The sequence below is a fragment of the Prunus dulcis genome, chromosome 2 (genome assembly GCF_902201215.1).
Source record: "Prunus dulcis chromosome 2, ALMONDv2, whole genome shotgun sequence".
In the NCBI taxonomy this organism is placed as follows: domain Eukaryota; kingdom Viridiplantae; phylum Streptophyta; class Magnoliopsida; order Rosales; family Rosaceae; genus Prunus; species Prunus dulcis.
Genome location: NC_047651.1, coordinates 16,853,776 through 16,872,739, shown reverse-complemented (window position 1 = coordinate 16,872,739; position 18,964 = coordinate 16,853,776). Strand labels below are relative to the sequence as shown.

At 36.0% G+C, this 18,964-nt stretch overlaps 3 protein-coding genes across 5 annotated transcripts; all 3 read right to left on the bottom strand.

Annotated features, from left to right (window-relative positions):
- Nucleotides 1-1,177: 1,177 nt before the first annotated feature.
- Nucleotides 1,178-8,142, bottom strand: LOC117617475 (NAD-dependent malic enzyme 59 kDa isoform, mitochondrial). 2 transcript variants are annotated; one of them, XM_034346855.1, is made up of 20 exons: nt 8,060-8,142; nt 7,583-7,724; nt 7,211-7,307; nt 6,823-6,941; nt 6,560-6,727; nt 6,213-6,341; nt 5,442-5,502; nt 4,853-4,956; nt 4,686-4,769; nt 4,460-4,566; nt 4,240-4,342; nt 3,849-3,956; nt 3,626-3,691; nt 3,038-3,110; nt 2,840-2,926; nt 2,604-2,658; nt 2,445-2,516; nt 2,103-2,165; nt 1,845-1,959; nt 1,178-1,518 (listed from the first exon to the last, which is right to left on the bottom strand). In XM_034346855.1, exons 2-20 carry the CDS (start codon nt 7,712-7,714, stop codon nt 1,447-1,449), a joined length of 1,815 nt encoding a protein of 604 aa, XP_034202746.1. In that variant the 5' UTR covers nt 7,715-7,724; nt 8,060-8,142; the 3' UTR covers nt 1,178-1,446. The 2 variants fall into 2 exon arrangements, with proteins under 2 accessions (XP_034202746.1, XP_034202745.1); XM_034346854.1 differs by lacking the exon at nt 8,060-8,142 and adding an exon at nt 7,818-7,961.
- A 2,094-nt stretch (nt 8,143-10,236) lies between these two features.
- Nucleotides 10,237-13,212, bottom strand: LOC117620224. 2 transcript variants are annotated; one of them, XM_034350367.1, is made up of 3 exons: nt 13,082-13,212; nt 12,730-12,942; nt 10,237-10,579 (listed from the first exon to the last, which is right to left on the bottom strand). In XM_034350367.1, exons 2-3 carry the CDS (start codon nt 12,907-12,909, stop codon nt 10,505-10,507), a joined length of 255 nt encoding a protein of 84 aa, XP_034206258.1. In that variant the 5' UTR covers nt 12,910-12,942; nt 13,082-13,212; the 3' UTR covers nt 10,237-10,504. The 2 variants fall into 2 exon arrangements, with proteins under 2 accessions (XP_034206258.1, XP_034206259.1); XM_034350368.1 differs by having other exon boundaries at nt 12,730-12,939; nt 13,082-13,183.
- A 635-nt stretch (nt 13,213-13,847) lies between these two features.
- On the bottom strand, nt 13,848-17,375 carry LOC117618751 (dTDP-4-dehydrorhamnose reductase). Its single transcript, XM_034348472.1, has 6 exons — nt 16,877-17,375; nt 16,188-16,347; nt 15,125-15,312; nt 14,825-14,948; nt 14,506-14,636; nt 13,848-14,235 (listed from the first exon to the last, which is right to left on the bottom strand). The coding sequence occupies exons 1-6, from the start codon at nt 17,105-17,107 to the stop codon at nt 14,104-14,106; spliced, it is 966 nt and encodes a 321-aa protein (XP_034204363.1). The 5' UTR covers nt 17,108-17,375; the 3' UTR covers nt 13,848-14,103.
- Nucleotides 17,376-18,964: the final 1,589 nt, after the last annotated feature.

The window sequence follows — 18,964 nt, the reverse complement described above, 5'->3', positions numbered from 1 at the left end:
CAGAAAAGTCAAGAAATTAAAGTCAAACAAATCTGTTCAAGCGATAACTTGGCAGATCTCTTCACCAAATCTTTGCCAAAATGTACATTCCAAAAGCTAGTACATGGCATCGGATTACGGCAACTCTACAAGCAATCAAATTGGAGCATGCTAAATCAGGGAGAGCATTCAAGAGTCCTCTAACACAAGACATATGCGCGATGTACTTTTTTTCTTTTGACTAGGGTTTTTCCTTGCAACGTTTTAACGAGGCAACATAAGCGCATTTAACATTACCCTCATGTCCCAAAATGAAGTTGTACTATTTTTCCTTTGCTTATGTTTTTTCTCATTGGGTTTTTTCAAGCAAGGTTTTAATTAGGCAACCAATCTAGGAACATGTGCTCTCCAATGGGGATGTTGTAAATGATGTGGATGGAGCCCACATAAAGAAAATAAGAAAATGATAGTCAAAAGGAAAATGATGATGTTGGGAAAAGAAGACTTCGGAGATGCACGGGAAGCCACCCAATTTGCCTGTAAATAAGCTTGATCATATAGAGAGAGAGAAATTTAAGAGTGTGAGAGCTTTATCTTAAAAGAGTTTTATCAAAGCGAGAAAGTTTTGTCAGTGTAAAAACTACAAGATCAAGTACAATCCTACTCTCAATATTCAGTGGTATGTTCCGTATTCTGATTATTATTTTTATAACAGATTCTTTTGTTCCTATATACATACTGGAGGGAGGATGCTTCTAGTGTTTTCTTAGAAGTAATTGGAAATTGTGGTGAAAGAGGGACCAATATTTGTTTGGATTTTTGTTTTTAAGATTTTCAAGGAAAAAAAAGGGGGCGTCTTACATACACACCACCTTTTCTGTCTTTTTCTCCTTTACTTTTTCATCCCCACTAGATTCAAAATACATACATTGATAGGAAAAAGTCTTAGATAGGACCGCCGCACTGGTAGCACACTCAAATAAGGGCGAGACCCTCTGAATGCATGTCTTAACTCTCTGTGGGTGTAATTTGACATGTGGCTGCCTTACCCAAGACTCTCTCGGCGTTTATAGAAACGAGTAGTAGTCACCCTAGGACGGCTAAGTCCTTTGGCCCAAAACCAAAGGGGAAGGTCAAGTCAACGGAACTTTTTTTTTGGGTGCAGTTTGCTTTGTTATTAAGTTAATGTAAAAGAAAGTTAACACAAAGACATTGCACTAATATTAGTCCCATAATTATGCATTGTTCAAACAAATGGGTTTCTACTTTCTTTTCAGTTTAATAAGAGGGCCTTATTTCTGTTCCCTTCTTTGCCACTTCTACTTCTCTGAGCTTGTAAACCATGAATCCAGGAAAGACAGACCAAGAATAAGTTGCTTAGCTGCAGACCTATTGATATATGAGCTGCAAAAAAACATACAGCCTCCGACGACAGCCTACAGTGTATGATAATACAAAACCAAAGCCTCATTTTTCATGAACAAGAGGGCTATAAACTGGGAACCACATGTTGCGAGTCACATATTCCAGAGTCTCCTCCTGCAACAGGAAGATAAAAACCAAAATAGATTTCAGGAAAATTACAATTTTTCTTCTAAAAACTCTGGCAATATAAGCAAAAGCTAGCAAAGCAATTTTCAAGGTTCTTGGTTATGGTTGTTCGACTAGATGTTTATTAGAATAGCATTTTCTGTATGTATACGCCTTCACCTACATATGTCCTCTTTGGCATGTTCAGACCTTTTGCAAAAGTAGTCTAACATTTAGAGCTTGCTTTCTAAATCAAAATTCGCTTAGACATTTTGTGAGTGTTTTAAAAAGAGCTTTTGTATTTTGTGGAAGGAAGATTGAATATCAGTTCTTACTTTTGACATGTTCATGAGCTCTCTGGGCCCCACTTCACAATGTCCTTCGGCCAGTTCTTCTGCAACAGCCGCCCGCAGGACAGCAGCTCCAACCTCCACTGTTAGATGTCGGATACTGCACCATATACAATAGAAACAGTCGGGTAATACAATCAACCAGTTGCCCCACCCTCCTCTCAGTTGTTACAGCAGTTGAGAATTGCGATGCCATATTTATAAAGACAAGCTCTTAATGCTGCGAGTAGCTGATAATATTACCTGTGAATAGATGGATACAAGATGCCCTTTCGGATATCTTCATCTGTTATATATGAAGCAAGGCTGGACAGAATTATTGTGTCAGAAATTAATTTCAAACTTCAAGCCATGTTCACCTTTAGCATTTCTTATTGTAGTGATACTTACCAGAACTGTCAGCTAATCACTACAATAATTTCTAGGCTGATACCAAAGTCCGGAAAAACAGCCCAACTCTTTTTTAGGTGTCAACTCTGTTTCCTTTTTTTTCTTTTAAGAACAGTGTAAATTTTGTCTCATCAGCATAGTTATTTTACCATGTTTAGGTTAGAGCAAGGAAGTAGCCAAGTCTTATGTTATTACCATTCAGAAGCAGCTTGTAACATGCCATCCGATATAAGACGAGCACCTGCGAGAAGTGCACCTAAACCAATCCTGCATTTAGAGGCAACCAAAATACGGTAATAATATTTCGAGCTTTAAACATAGTTACTTGAAATAAAGAAGATACAGGAAACTAACCCTGGAAAGAGGTACATGTTATTTGCTTGATTTACATGGCCTACTTTTCCATTGCCTGCCAACATAATTAGAAGAGTCAAAGGTTAAATTACTCAGACAATAATCAAAAAAGTCAGATTTGTAGCACCATATTGCAGCCAGCAATGGCTCCAATATTAAGTCAAGGAACCCATTGCTCTAATTGCATGGTGCCAAAACAATCCATAACAGAAAGACATTGCTAAAAAGGAAAATACCAAGATCAACATTATCAAAGGGGCTTCCACTTCCGAAGACTATGTTTTCACCAGCATGCTTAAAAGCATCTTCAGCAGTGCATTCAGCTGTTCCATTTTTTGTTTTTAAAAAAACATAAGGAAAACAGAGTCAGATACAAAATCTAGGTGCAATAAGGAAATTGTTTGTGACGTTTGATGAGGTTCAGAGAAACAAACCATTCATGGTTGGATTTGACATAGCGAAAATCGCAGGTTTAGCTGAATCCGACTCTCGCATTGCTTGAAGTACCTAAAATGAAATGACAACCCATACCTATAAGAAACTAATTTAAAGAAAAGGAACCATAAATATTTTCCACAATTGAGACAAGAAATAGGGTAGAGCAATGAATTTTCAAATGCGACAATATGAAGTAAACCCATCAGTGCATCTGCATGATGGTCAGAATAACAAATTAAACTGAGTTATCATACCTCAAATGATGTGATGTGAATCAGAAACACTGAAATTCAAAGTGGGAATTGGTGTGAAGAAACTTATAAATCTAGGGCAGTACATATAACTGGCTTATCTCTCTTAGATACTCTTACATTCAAATAAATGGTTTAAGCATTACGCATGAAGGTCATTTGCTGACACAAGAAAACATATAGTTCAGTAATAAAAAATCATTCAGTGCAAGGCCACATGGTGTCAAAACAACACAAATCCAAACAGAATCAAATCATCTTCGGTAAATTAATCTACTTTAAGTATTAAGGAGGTCGTAAAATATAACCAAATGCTATTGAGAAAGTATCAACCTCTTGACTGAAGACACCACCAACTCCAGACAAACCAAGAAGCACATGGGGCTTGACCTTCTTAACCTGCACAAAATTGGGCTCTAAACAATTAAAGTTTTATTAATTATGATGTACAATCTTGAAGGTAATTTGTATTAAGCAAGGTGACTTGACTCTTATGTATCAAAATTTTTCTATTTTCTGCAGCAGAGGTACTTAAATGAAGTCCCTTGAGATTTACCACTTCAACTAGACTAGCTCCCTCCATAAGCCCGTCAATTGCTCCTGGTTCTTTTGCAAAGGGTGCAGCCATAGGATCAAGATTCTTCCTCTCTTTTGTGACTAGACCCTGTATCCAAACAATTTTTCTCGGTGAATCCTCTGATACATTTACATAAATACACAACTCAGAGGCCAAAATATTTTCAAGAACACATTTGATTATATGTCCCTTTTGTTCACACCAGAAGGTTAGCAACATCAACAAAAATGAGAGTGTAATTATAGTAAACAGTTGACAAAACCATAAGCTCGTTAGTGAATAAATTTGCTGAATGTGGTGAATATTGTTACAACTATCAGTCATCACACAAAGTACTGCAAGAACTTAAAGAGTTGACATAGAGCTATACATCTTTATCAATCAGAAAGAAATGATATTTTGCAGCAGCTTCACCGTTCCCTGCCATTCTTGCAACAGCCTGTACAGCCATGTTAAGAACACCAAGTCCGGCACTGAAAGGCAAAAAAAGTGAATTAAAGGGATGAACAGAGTGCCTAGTAACATGCACATGCAACCAATGTAATAGCCTATATAGGGATCTTTCTGAGTCAATGAACAATGTCAAGTACCTCCCAGCTCCCACAACAACTATCTTTTGTTTCACAAAGTCAGCCAATGGTCGACCTTGGGCTCTCACAGCTCCTAATAATCCTGCAAGTGCAACACCGGCAGTTCCCTACGATACATGAAGCGCAACTATCAGAGGTACTGATTTTCGAATAGCAGCAATCTGTATTACACTACATATGCGTTTCAAATCCATAAAAGATAGAAAGACATACACCCTGTAATCACCTGTATATCATCATTGAATGTGCAAAACCTTTTACGATAACGTTGCAGCGTTTCAAAAGCCCACTTCATTTGAAAATCCTCAAACTGATAAAAGTGAAAACAATCAAGTTACTAGACAAATAAAAAACCAAACTAATATAAAAAGTTAATACTTCTCAAAAATAGACCTGCACAATGGCCTTGGGCCAACGTGTATGAACAGCTTCCATGAATTCATCAACAATTGATATGTACTCTTCTCCTTCCAACCTACGTTGTCGAAGTCCTAAATCTATCCAACTAAAATCATGAGAAAAGGCATCCTCATGATGTAAACTATAAAATTTTAAAGCATTAAGTCCAGTCATTCAGTGTAAAGATGGAAAGAAAGAAAGGAAAAAAAAAAAAAAAAACCAAGAATATAACATGATATTATTAACAAGAATTCATTAGAAATTAAAAATAATAATAATAAACTCTAACATGCACTAGTCAATCTACATGTTTGTCCGGAGTTATATTTTGGGAGTCAATTTATCACTCAAAACAGGGTAATTCATGCTTGAGAAAATAGACAGAGGGAACATTCAGTATCACTATGTTGCCTTACAAGAACTTAAACACATTGTAAATCGCTGAAGCTACAGTTGCGTTCAGTTGAATGTATTAATCAGGAAATACAGTATCAACAAGGATTTAACACAAGAAAAGAAAAGAAAAAAGATTAGAAAGAACCATGCAATTAAAGGAAAGATATTTACTTCATATTTTACTTACAAAGACGGTCTTCAAGTAGCTTTTGATTGTTAGTACCAACATCAAGCATAACCGGTAGTATCTGTCACAGGGGTACAGAGGTTAGTGATCAAAAAGCTAGCCAAACTGCTTATTTACCAAGAAAAGTGTAATATGAATAATAGCAGAAACATAAAATGTAGACTCCAAGACTGTTATATAGTCCAAACCAAATAGACTTAGTTATGTTGAATCAGTGTGTTATGCGCACAAACATAGAAATAAGCATGTGCACACACACGTGCATGCATAAAATACACACACAGTCCCCTTCTATTGAGGGATCCCTCAAATAATTTTATTTGAGGGACACCCTTTAGGGCCCCCTACAAATTTTTTTTTTTCAACAATCCAAACAATCTATTTTTTAAGTCTATATTCATAGATGATCCTTGCAAAAAATTAGACAAATCCGAAACCATTTCGACATCCAATTGTGTTCTACAAAATCAATGAACACGGTGCTTTAAGAAAGTACTAAAATTTCAATAATTCAATTGAGTGGTCAAATGATATTGGATTCAAGTGATTTTTTGTAGAGATGATCTTTGAATGAATATCTACAAAATAGACTGTTTGGATTAGTGAAATGAAATACGGAGTGGGCCCTACAAGAGTGTCCCTCAAATAATTATTTGAGGGATAGGGGACTATATATGTGTGTGTGTGTGTGTGTGTGTGTGTGTGTGTGTGTGTGTGTGTGTGTGTGTGTGTATATAGAGAGAGAGAGACAGAGAGAGAGCAGGAGCATACTCTCTGTGGATTAATGCCAGCTGCAGCAACATACATATCAAGTTTTCCTATTGGTATTCCAATTCCCTGAACTCCAAGATCACCTAGGCCAAGGATACGACTCCCATCTGTCAGGACTATCATGTCTACCTGCAGTAGAGTGGAAAATGAAGACCAAATACAAACCAACATAACTTAGAGACAGATTGAATAAAATATATATAATTAGTATTTTGATGTCTTGAAAAATCAAGGACATCCCAATAGAGAAACATCAAGATCATTGGAGCTTATGACTGGGCCTCGAAAATTATTGACCACGTACAACTTTGTTGCAAGGTAGAAAAACAAAAGAGTGTAGCATCTACCTGGTGAGCTGGCCAATTGTAGATCATAGACATCATCTCCCCTTTATCCTTTGCACTGAAATACATTCCACGTGGGCGTCTGAACAACCCTGAATAATTTTGACAAACCAATCCTACTGTAGGAGTGTATATTACAGGAGCGAAATCTTGGATGTTATCAATAAGGACCTGGAAAAGAAAGTAATGGAAAACCACATCAAATGATGATAGATTATATAAAGTTCTACAATATCTACATGCTGGAAATATAAACCAAAACTTACTCGGTAGTATAAGGTCTCATTCCTGTCATGCAGCCTGTTTAAGATCCTCCATTTAGCCAAGGCAACAACACCTTCTGGTTGGCCCTTAGTATTTTTCTCTAGCGACCGATATGACTCCACTAACAAGTTAAATCAGATGGTAATGTCATTACATAAACAAGGCCTCAATGCCAATGCTACAAAACTTATAAACAAAATCTCCTCAAGGGCTAATACATCATTTTCATTTTCGTAAACTAACTTTTTGATTGATGTCTCCTAGCTTAGTGTATGTCAAGTGCTATAACGATGAACCCCAACTAGATTTTTTTTGAAGAATAATAACCAAAATTCTAGCCAAACAATATAAAAATGTGTACTACTTGGAGAGATTGTGTAAGACACTCACTGAAACGAGCATATTGCTGCTCGAACGATATGACACGAGGTGGGAGGAGACCCCGAAGCCCAAGTCGATCTCTTTCTGTCAAAGGAAATCCAGTGTCCTGCTCTTGAGGAAAACAAACATTCGGAACAGAGAATTAAAACCCAATAAGGCAAAAAAAATCATCAAACTTTGAGGCATCATCCACTTCACAAATTGGACTAGGTTTGTATTTTTATAATTCACCAAAGCTCAATCAGTTTTACAACTAAAATTTCTCCAAAATTTAAAATAAAACTTCACATTTGCTTTCAGAATCAAGAAACTGTGTCTGATGAACATACACTAAACTCAACTCAAATCAAAGAACAAAAGAGAAGGCTGTTGTTTTCGAACCTTGTTGAACCAGGGATCATGGAGAATATCAGCGCCACGCTTGTGGACAATACAGGGACCAGGAATCGCCGTGGAGAAGCGCCTGGTCGATCGGGTCAAACTGGACGCGGCGAATCGCGCTGCGTTCCACATTCTGCGAGCCCTACAGGAATTTCAAAACGAAAACTCAAAGTCAGCACGAGCTCCTAATCCATCCTCTCAAAAAGCTCAGCTCAGATATAACAGAAAAAATCACCAAAAAAGGAGTAACAACAATAAAACCAATGCTTTCAACTGAGTGTGACTTGGGATGTATTTATAGTAAAGGCATTTTATTTTCGAACCCCTTTTTATTTTGACTATTATATTTTTGCTTTTTATATTAATATATATACTCGTGTGCGTGTGTGTCTGTGAAAATAGAAGCAGTTTTGTTGATGAGTTGAAGAAGCTGTTGAATTGGAAGAGAGAGAGAGAGAGAGAGAGAGTAGAGCTGACCGGGATTTTTGGGCAGGTAGAGAATACGCGGAAGTATGACTGTGGGTGGTCAGAGAAGAAGAGGGAAAGCTGCCCGAAGGAACATTGGGCAGTGAGATAGCGGCGTATATATGCGAATGTGGTCCTTTAAATAGGGGGAGAGAGAGAGAGAGAGAGAGGGTTCATTTGCGAACTGTGGATTGGCAAGCGGACGAGTTTGACTGGAGAGACGCCCTAAGAACTGGGTTGGGTTGGGTTAAAATTGGCTTGGGTTAGGTTGGGTTAAAATTGGGTTGAATTACGTTGGGTTGGGTTAAAAGAGTCGGCTGCTTCTTGTGGGACCACTGAAAAATACTGACTCATCTACATATGTGGATTTTACCATGTGACTAATTTTGTTACTCTAGGGTTTCCAAACAAATATCCTTTCGAGTAACATAGATTCTATAGGGGTTTTAAAGTTTGTAACAAAGCTTTCGAATCACAAATCAGTTTAAGGATTGATAAGCTATAGTAAAACAAATTGAAACTAATCATAAGGTGTGATGCGGTTGGCAAATTATCATTTTCCAATTAGCAAGCTATTTAATACATCAATAGCAAGAATTCGAAACTCGTTGGAAGCACTTTGTGATTAAAGGCAAATCGAATTTCAAATGGGGATTAATCACACCCTTCGAATGTGGAGACACCTCAAAAAATACGGAAGACCTTTACAAGTGTGAAACTAGGCATTCATATTGGGGTGGAATGATTTTGTTTTTTTCCTTATGGCATGGAATGGAAGTAAAGTTAGGCTTATAAGGGTAGGGTAATTGTTTACTTTGGGCAATATTAGGCTATATAACATGCTGATTATTAACACCATTTTTTTTTTTCTTTTCTCAAAAGAGGGGGTAGAGCTAGAGCCCATGGGAGCCTTCTCCAAAATCAACACAAAAGGCAGGACCCAAGCACACTCAACCCAAGAAAATGACTATTGGGAGGCACATTTATCTTAAGGAGATCGCTACTTGAACCAAATCATGAGAGACTTAAAAAAAACAAACCTACAGTGATACAATAAACCCTAAACACATGCATGACGGTTCTAATTAAAATCCCAAATCAAACAATTCCCAAACTTTCAACAATAAACCCTAAAACAAATTTGAAGCATAACCACTCTTAACACTATGAAAGAATGTTCAGCAAAAATCCCAAACTCATTTTAAGTGAAAAACGAACAAATCATGATGATATGCGACAAGAAATCCATGGATGGAAATCTCAACTTAATTATTTACAGAATGAATTCAAAGGTGAAAATTCGGATAATTTACAGAATGAATTCAAAGTGAAAATTCGGATAATTTAAGCCCGACTCAGAGCTTTTTGTTACGAATGGATGGAGGATAAAAGTGATTTTTTTGACGTAATTGATATGACAATTAAGGGGAAGAAATGTCAAATCAAAGCTTTATTGTGCAGAAGTCACGAGTCATGACAACTAATAATCTATAAATAATAATAATTGTAGAGAATGCTCGAATCGAATTGGCTGAACACCAAACCCAGTCTTGTCTTCAGAAAGAAAGAGCACTCCCCACTAATAAATATCTCCAACTGCATATAAGTTTACTTTGTCAAGTTAATTATTCCTTTGTCCCTTCTAATCAATAAAATTAATTATTTAATCTTATATCTTCGACTCGGTTTTCCGGTTTGGATGCACACCCCTAGTAGTAGTAGCCTGCCCCGATTGATTGTAAAAGAGGAATTTTTCTTGTGCACGTTGTGTGTGGAGGGAATTTAGAATAAATGTGCAAGAACCTCACCTAGCGGCTAGGGTTGGATGTTAAAAAAAATCATACAAAAATTAAAAAAAGTAATTGGTGGAAGCAATTTAGGAGCTTCAGATGGCCAAAATTGACCTGCACATTGCTGCCAAATCAAAAGTTTTATATACTTTGTATGAGCAAAACCAATGAATTCAAAGTCAAGCAGATTGGAATTTGATTCCATTTGAGTGATGCAACAGAACAAAATCTTTTTAGCATATTTTGACTGCTAGCCTGTGGCAACCTGAAATTAGGTAAATCTACTCCAACACCTTTTCTTGTTTCCCCATTTATCCCTCAAATATGTGGTTTGGCTTTAAATGTCTAGACCTCTTTCTTGTCTTGTAAATATTTAAAGATTCTATGGCAACCAAACAATATCAACCAAGGCCAATTCAAATACTTTATTAACAAAAGCTAGACACAGAGGTAAACAATTTATTTTGGAGATTGACAGTATAGCAAAGTGAATAATAACTCACATAATCACTAACAAATTCAAGATTACGAAAACATTAACACAACATGTGTTAAAAGGCTGCTCATATTCTCTGCAAACATCAATACAAGGAATAATTTGCGTTCTGCAGGATTTGGATACCCAACCTCCGCTGGTATTGCTTTCACCCGACAGTCCTAAATAAACTCAGTAGTCTTTGTTTCCAAAGTTCTTGCACCAGAGTTGTGATGGGATCGGGCGTACAGGATTATGTGGCCGTTGCTGCAATAAGATATAAGTCCTCTTAGAACTAATAATTACCACAGTTTATGAACATTTTCAGTCATTCAGCCATAGAAAGGGTGTGGCTCAAATCCATTCCAGAGGAACAGCATCTGATCCTACCAGAAATGTTTGCCTTTTTGGATAAGTAATTAAAAAACTTAAGCCCACATATATGCATTATTAAGGAATATCTTTTAGAATAAGAGGATTATTAAGGACTATTAAGCATAAGAAGCACCCCAAAGATATAATATAACAAAGACAACCTTTTGCTGATGCAAAGAAACTAAACAGCATATCCTTCTGTCATTATTCCAAGGAAATAAAATATTAATATGAACCACTTAACGTTTTTTAGTTACATAAAGTTTTCATGATATATAAAAAGTATGACATGGCTAACCAACAACTAAACAACATCTTCAACCCCGTTATTTCCAAGGCATTAAAAATCTGTAAGCAAAGATGGATACATTTTGTCATACTTCAACAAGGGCATGGACATAATTGTTCTGGCCAGCTAGTAATCTAATACTGGGTCTATATGCATCCTTAGCCTAGGGGCTTCAACTAGAACGTATCTATTATTGAGTGGCTGTTTAGAGTATCACATAAGTTTTATGTCCATGACAAGGAAACATGCACTTTAGCCCAAATCTTCAAATAACTTAAAGTATAAGAAACAAGCCTAGAAATTAGTATCAACAATGTTTTGTGTTTTAACAGTTGAGCTTCTAGGCTACTCAGGTCAAGAATCTAGGGAATCTTCCAAAAAAATAATTCCCAAAATGCTCATTCTTGTTCAAACTAAGATGAAACCAAAAAGAAAAAGCCTACCCTACTTGGAAAAAATAATTCTAAAGACCCTTGGATCTTCTGGACAGTACGTTTAGCAAAATTAATGTTAACACCATGAAATGTAACAATCTTATCAAGTTCAGCAAGTATGCACAAGCAGATTTTTACTGCCAAAAAAGAATCATAAACCCCACCACCAAGTACATCAATTAAAGGTATATAAGAGCCAATAATTTCAGCCCATGTGCATTGTTATCAGAAAAAATAAGATATATGTCACCATTTATAAGTTACAACATCTTTGTGCAGAATTTTTTTTATAATTGAACTGTTTGTAACAGAACAACTTTACAGGTGCCAAAAGGTATGTGATGTTCTATAACAATGAAAAGTCCATAACTAAATGAAACTCAACGCTTCTCATATTTTTATAAATAAATAAAAAATGAATCTCAAGGAACATCTTACAGTTCATTAAAATGAAAAACCACTTTTAGTATGAAGGTCTCTAATACTAGTAGCTTGTTAAGTATTTAATAGGTCATACTTATCTAGAAAATTGATTACAGGAAGCCCAAGAACAAAAGGACAGGAAGCACTCAAGCTGGCAAACCTTTTATCCAAATCAAAATGAAGTTCAAAAAGCATGTCACAGCAAAGCCTACTCAGGTCAAGAGTCCACGGAATGTTTTTAAGCATATCTTAATTCAATCCTCTAGTTATCTTAGATACTAGATTTCATGAGTTTTCCCTTCAGGTTAAAGTATCATTAAGTTTTGAAGAACTCTAACTCACAGCTATCACCATCACATTTTAATTGTTCATTTAAGTTATGGTTATACTCATACATTAACCTAAATTTATCTGTTTACTCAATTTTTCCAAGTCTACCACTCACATTGCAAAGCAAGACCCTTTCAATCACAAGTTGACAAACCTACAATCACGATGACAATCTTCCACCCTGATCAGAACTAGTAATACCCGTAATCCTGGATCATCTTGTATATAATCCACTGTACTCCTCATTACTCCCACAAACCATGGAAAAAAAAGCAACTGACTATTTCACAAAATAAATCTGAAAGGCGTACATAGGTAGTCATTTGCTTAATTTCACCAAGAAAAAAAATCTAAACCTCAAATAAATCCAAAGAAGTTATGATAGCTAGGTTCAGTTCAGAAGCTTAGTGAGCATTCAGGTCCTAACAATTTTATAATCCAAGATCCAAAACTTGTATTCCTTCAGATTTCTACATTTTCTCAAGAACCAAACGGAAATCTAAAAACATTTTAACGAAACGAAAGGAAAAATATAGGGATGAGATTAGGTAATAAAAAAAAAAGACCTCGAGCTCGGCAGATTTCATGGCGATAGGAATGCAGACAAGGAAGATGCCGGCCATGGCGATGGCGGTGTTGCGCTTCCAGTGCTTGGGCCTACAGTACGGACCCCCACTCATGCTCCACACCTTGGCCCTGAAGTCTCCGTGGGCCCCATCTCCGTGTGCATGTTCACCTCCTCCCATGCTCGATCGTCAATACTCTCCTCTCTTTCTCTGCTGCGCAATTACAGGAAATGGATCAGAAAATCAAATAACAAACAAATTGAAACCCTAACTTTCTCAATCTTCTGAAGCACATATATCAGATTGCGTATGAGAATTGAAGGATAGGGGTTTGGATTGAATGTGGACGAACCTAACTGAGGGGCGTTGTAGAGCTGATTCAGCTGAAGAGGACAGAGCTGCGTTTGGGTGCTCACTGAAACTGTTTAATTGTATTGGCCGTATTTTCGAACTGTATGTACATTGGAAGATACAAGGTTTCGGATTGGCCCAAATTTCTTGAAGCTTTAGAAGCCCAAATGTTTTGATGCTCTGAAGGCCCAAATAGCTACGGTGGCAATCGAGTTGAGTCAGTCATGCATGTTTGGAACTGCTTCTAAAATAGTTAAAAGTGTTTCTAGAAACATTTAGCAGAAAAATTTAAAATTATTTACGAGTCATAAAAGCAGTAAATAGAGAAGCAACTAGTAGTAAGTGCTTTTTATTAGTACCTTTTATGAGCAGAAGTGCTTCTTACGGACGCAGTTCTAAAAGGGTCATTATGTTTAATTAATCGTGTCAAATGACTTGACAAGCTTTGTTGCATTTGGGTTGGTTGAAGAAATATACAATATCGAGAATTTTATTTTATTTTATTTTATTTTATAAACAAATACAGCTAATCAAATTGACGGGCCAGAATTGAACCATTCGTATTTGACACTAGTTTGATATGTTTAACATTTGTGCTAACCGTTCTTGATAAGTAGTAATAAACCATAATTTATTGATTTCATGTTCAGTTCAATTGTATTGATGTGTTAAGTAGTATGAATTAGGGTTTAGAATTCTCTTATGTGTCTGGTGGTGACCAATAGAGATTGGAACTATGTATTAGTTAAGCATGGTGCAAGACAAAATTAGCCCTCCATATTTACGTTTGTGTATACAATTTAGATGAGCTCATGCCCATCAAATAATTCAATCAACGAATGTATGTATCTTCATACAATTTTGAACAGCAAATTTTAAGTATACATTTGAAGTTTCTTGGTTACAAAGTTTGTTGCTTTCAGAACAATTTTAACGATATCTTTTCCCAATCCAGTAGAACAGAAAGTGATTTTTATTCCTTAGTACTACAACTAGGATGCAATTTACGGTATCTTCAGGGCATCAAGACTTAACCTCCGTTGAAAGCGTCAATCTGACACCATCTCTAAATGAAGTAGGAGTAACACCAAGTGTCTGAACCAGCTTAGTGATATCCATGGATATATCGGCCGGAGACTTTACTCCACGATCAACCTGAAAATACAACACATTTACAGAAAATTTTGGGTAAACAAATTGGCTAGTGAGGCAAAGTCAGAAGGGTTTTCCTCATCACCGAAAAAGAAAAGAAGAAGGGTTTTTGTTGGCAAGCAAACGCAAGGCAACGTGGAAATCAAGTCATCTGAATGCAACTTGAAACTGATGAGTGCCATGTTTGTGATTCAGAATGTAATGCAACAAAGGTGTTGATCACTATGCATCTTGAGCATGACAAAAACTACAATTGGTACAAAGTATACATACTGTTGATGCAGACACTGATTTGATCAATGAGGGATTGTATCCCCTAATATCTGCAACAGTCTCAGCCATTTGAAGACGGGATACCCTATCTGGTCCACCGACATTTAGTAGCAACTTTGTTTGCTTACCGTCTGCAGCAATTCCATGAATATCACAAGTTCACAACCATCAATACATAAGTGAAAGCATAGAAAGTAGAAAATACCCATAGTATCATAGAGACAAAGAAAAAACTATTTAACAAAAAAGGAAACATATTGCAGGTCCAGAATTTGTTGATCCAACAAGTATGAAAGTATGAATGTTATGAACTTCATACCTGATATCCATCTCTTGGACAAAGCTAGAATGGCAGCTACAACATCTTTTACATACACAGGGCAACGGAACTCATCATGAAAGAACTCGCTTGTATTTCCTTTGGAGAGGACACCATCAATCCACTACATTAATCACATGAAAATCAGTGATTTGACTCAAAGTAAAGTACCAGGGTCGGATTTACTAAGTTGTATCTTTATATTAATTATTCTCTTGTATCGAATTAGCAGGTGGTCCTAAACTAATCGACAACAAACTAGCAAAAATACAACTTAAGGTCCGTTTTCAGTATACACACCTGAATTGGAAGAGATTTTGGAACTGGCGAGACTGTCTGTGGCCCAAAGATGATACTGCTTCTCAAAATTGCAAAGTTTGAACACTTTTCAGAAATGAATTGCTCTGCTGCCACTTTTGATTTCCCATAAACATTTACAGGTACAGTTTCATCATCTTCCTTGTAAAAGGACTTCGCCCCTTCATAAACTGATGGAAAATGGCATCAGTCAAGATCTAGGAATAATCAGCATAAAGGTATAAAACAAAAGATCAGTGGTTCAAATAGAAAAAAGCAATGTCTGCAATGTGGATGCAGTCTTTCAGAATTACCAAAGAGAAACTGCAGATCATATGAAGTCGTGCATGGGCGAGCGCTTAAAAAGTTCCTACATTTTAAATGTTCTCGTACTGAGATAATTCTTTGAGGTCATTAAGCCTAACTCCGTAGGAATATAAAGCATTTGACAACCCAGGTAAATAATTTAACAGCCTTTCTTGCACTCCCTGATTCTAGTCAACCCTCTATTTCAATGGAATCAACAGTAACATGTGATTGGCAAAAATTGGGTTCAAGATCAAGAGGATCAACTGCAAATATTAGAAATGTAAATAGTTTGAAAGAGGTGATAACATGATGAAAATTTCCAGATCAATAGAAGGTTCTTCCATTCTGGTAATGCATTAATCTGTGAAAAATCGTCTTGTGAGGAGGCTGAGAAAGTCGAGCTTTATAAGCCCCCCCCTCTCCCTTTCTCCCTCTTCTCTTTTTTATTTTTTCACATTTCCATAGAAGTTCTAAAGTACACATACTGTAGGATCAACTCAATTAACCCAGCAATATCTATCCTACTTTTCTTGACCTTATCTACCTCAACTAGCAAACCACAAGGGTCTTAGAATAAAATTTTTTCACTACTGGAGACAGTTAAACATCCTCTCTACCACACATTATTAAGAAAACTGTGGCTGCAGTGGAGACTTCTTGTTCTTCCTATTGCCATTTTCTTTTTTCTTTTTTCCCTTTTCTCTTGCCTGGTTTTATTAAGCCAAATCTAAAACAGAATGATTAAGAGTGGCTTCACCTTGATCGGTTGACAAATGGATCAGAAGAGAATTGCTCTCCTCTAAGCTCAGTAACCAATTTACAAGAGAAGATGGCACATTCACAGACATAGCAGCAGCAGGATCCATTTCACAGGCACGAGGTACGGAGAGTGCAGCACAGTTTATGACCACATCAGGCTGGCAATTCAAATTTAAGTACTTGAGATCATATTCATCTTTTCATTCAAAAAACGCATACCAGCAGAAGCTTTTCACATATTGTAAGAACAACTAATGGCTTATACATGGCTCTATAAGAGTCCTGAAAGTTTTATTTAAAAAAAGAAAAAACACTAATGAATGAGCCTCAACTCAAAAATGGAACAGAGTAAGTAAATATTCCCTATAATTAACAAGTAAATTTATCAGGAAAATGATAACAAAACAAAACAAAAGAACCCACAACAAGAAACAAAAAGCAAGCAAAACCCATTAAGCTATCACATTCCATTTCAGCTAATACAGCATGGGCAGTGTGAGTGGTATGCAGAAAATTCAGACCCAGTAAACCAAAATTCATAGCCCACAACGCCCAACACTCCAAATGATAGATTCCACAAGTTGAAACTTGAACGCAGAAATCAAAATCATTGCAATATTAAAAATAAAAAAAATAAAAAAATAAAGAGAACTGTTAGTGTTGTCTTGTAGTGGATTGAGAACTAACCGGCCCAAACGTTTGAGAAATGGCTTGAAATCCTTGGCCGGTCTTCAAATCGACATGGAAAGACAGCAAATGAGGAAATGCAGTGAGCAATGCTGGGGGAGGAGGATTGGAGTGATGGGTCAAGGCCAGATCGCAAGGGGTGGTGGCTTGAATCTCTGAAAAGCCTTGCAATACATGTTGCCCCAAATAACCTGTGCCTCCGACTACCAACACTCTCTTCTTTCTCATCATACCACTTTTTCTCTCTGCGTTGGCGATTTGGCAGTGAATCTGATTTTGCAGGGGCTGGTGGGAAGAGCCGAAGAGCTTCACGGCAATTGGAAGTTAGCAATGTACGGTTTATGACGAAATTTCTGCTGTCACTTCTTTGATTTTGAAAGAAAGACCCATCGGTCACTGTTCCTCTGTTTTTATCGTGTATTTGATTTTAGAGCCAAAAAACGAAGTTGAGGATGACCAGATGACCAGATGACCATAAACTGTAAAACTTCATATGCATGAGTAAATGCTACCAATTACTAGAGTCCTTTGCTCATCTTATAGTTGGTATGAACGATTAGAAGGATGATGAGCTAATTTTAGGTTGATAAATTATAACAAATTATCATTTCGTCTAATGGCACTCAATTTTTACTTTATTAGAAGAAATCTCGACTTTGAAAAGGGGACTAGATTTTAGATGGTTCGGATACCTTGTGTTGTGAGCATGCCAAAAAATCAATTAAAATTATAAACCTCTTTATTAAGTAAGTAGGAGTTCCTACATTCCTACCAATAGTTGTGACATATGTGCAGAAGTTTTTCTTCTTATGTTTTTTTTATGAATTAATTTTGCATATGTGTCAAACTGTGATTCGTATGAAGGAAGAATATCTCCTTACTGATAAGGAGGCAAGTAGTATTTAAAGTAAAAAGCATGTGCCAATTGGTTTTCTTTTTTCTTTTACTTTTAGAATTAAGAAAAGATAACATGAGTAGTTATGTTCTATAAAAGTAGGACCTATTATCTGATTTTGTTTTTAATTTTAATTTTTTAATATGAAAAAAATGTGAATTTACTATATTATTCTCATTTAATTAATAATTTCAATTTTTAATGTTTGAATTAACCAAGGGCCAGTTTGGCATTGCTGTGCTGTGAAAATAATCGCTGTTAGATTTGCTGTGAGAGAAATCAGCTGTGAGAGAAAGCAGTTTGGCGTTTGGTTAAATTTTTGTTAAAAGTGGTGTTAGTATTGATTTTATGCATAATCAGAATATGATTGCCGCATAATCATTAAATCCAGCCCCTCTTCGAAACTGATTCCTGCATAGTTAGAAAATGAAAGCACCTCATTAGCTGCTTTCCTTTATAGCTTTCTCACACAGCAATTTTTAACAATAAGTGATTTTTTCATAGTTTACCAAACGGGTTGGGCTTCTCAAATTTTTTTTAAAATCACTTATTACCCCAAATAACCAATACCAAACGGGCACCAAGTGTATTTTCTGGTATTTTGAATGTTTCACAATTCTCTGCATATTGCTTTATATATATACATAAATAATAATAAAAATATGGTCTCTTTGCTTAAAAATATTTTGTTTAAACATAACAAAAAAGGCCTAAAAAGTATAAAGTGAGAAAACAAAAAACAAAAAAAACCAATATCAAACCCAATTTTATGGCCTGGGGTCAAACCAAGCCCAAAACAATATTCCTAAGTTCGAATAAATCTGGGCTAGAACAAGGACAAATCTGGGCTACATCAGATCGGTAGATGTAATGTAAACAAAGGTTAATGTAAAAGATATTCTAAAATCGGGCACGAGACTTTTTTTATTTATTACATGACCTTTTTTATTATTTATTTTTTTGTAAGTAATATTTTAAATTACTCTAAATTAATCTAATTTACAAAAAAGAAAAACTCGAACTTAGGTGCAAAACGGTGATCTCACTGACTGGCCAACTAGTAATATTTTGTATATTACTTGAGAGTCAGTTAAGCTTTTCTTTCTAGATGTTATATATTTACTCATACTTTCCTAAGATATGTGTACATATGATTTTCTTTGATTACATATAGATTTATTTTATTATAATAC

Coding starts and splice junctions, on each gene's coding strand:
- LOC117617475 (XM_034346855.1), bottom strand. CDS start 7,714: ATGTGGAACGCAGCGCGATTCGCCGCGTCCAGTTTGACCCGATCGACC. Junction 7,308..7,582: donor ATGATCCCTGGTTCAACAAG/GTTCGAAAACAA, acceptor CCTCAAGAGCAG/GACACTGGATTTCCTTTGAC. Junction 3,111..3,625: donor GTGGTGTCTTCAGTCAAGAG/GTTGATACTTTC, acceptor ATTTCATTTTAG/GTACTTCAAGCAATGCGAGA.
- LOC117620224 (XM_034350367.1), bottom strand. CDS start 12,909: ATGGGAGGAGGTGAACATGCACACGGAGATGGGGCCCACGGAGACTTC. Junction 10,580..12,729: donor TGAAATCTGCCGAGCTCGAG/GTCTTTTTTTTT, acceptor ATCTTATTGCAG/CAACGGCCACATAATCCTGT.
- LOC117618751 (XM_034348472.1), bottom strand. CDS start 17,107: ATGATGAGAAAGAAGAGAGTGTTGGTAGTCGGAGGCACAGGTTATTTG. Junction 16,348..16,876: donor TTTCTCAAACGTTTGGGCCG/GTTAGTTCTCAA, acceptor TTGAATTGCCAG/CCTGATGTGGTCATAAACTG. Junction 14,949..15,124: donor CAAAATCTCTTCCAATTCAG/GTGTGTATACTG, acceptor TGATTAATGTAG/TGGATTGATGGTGTCCTCTC.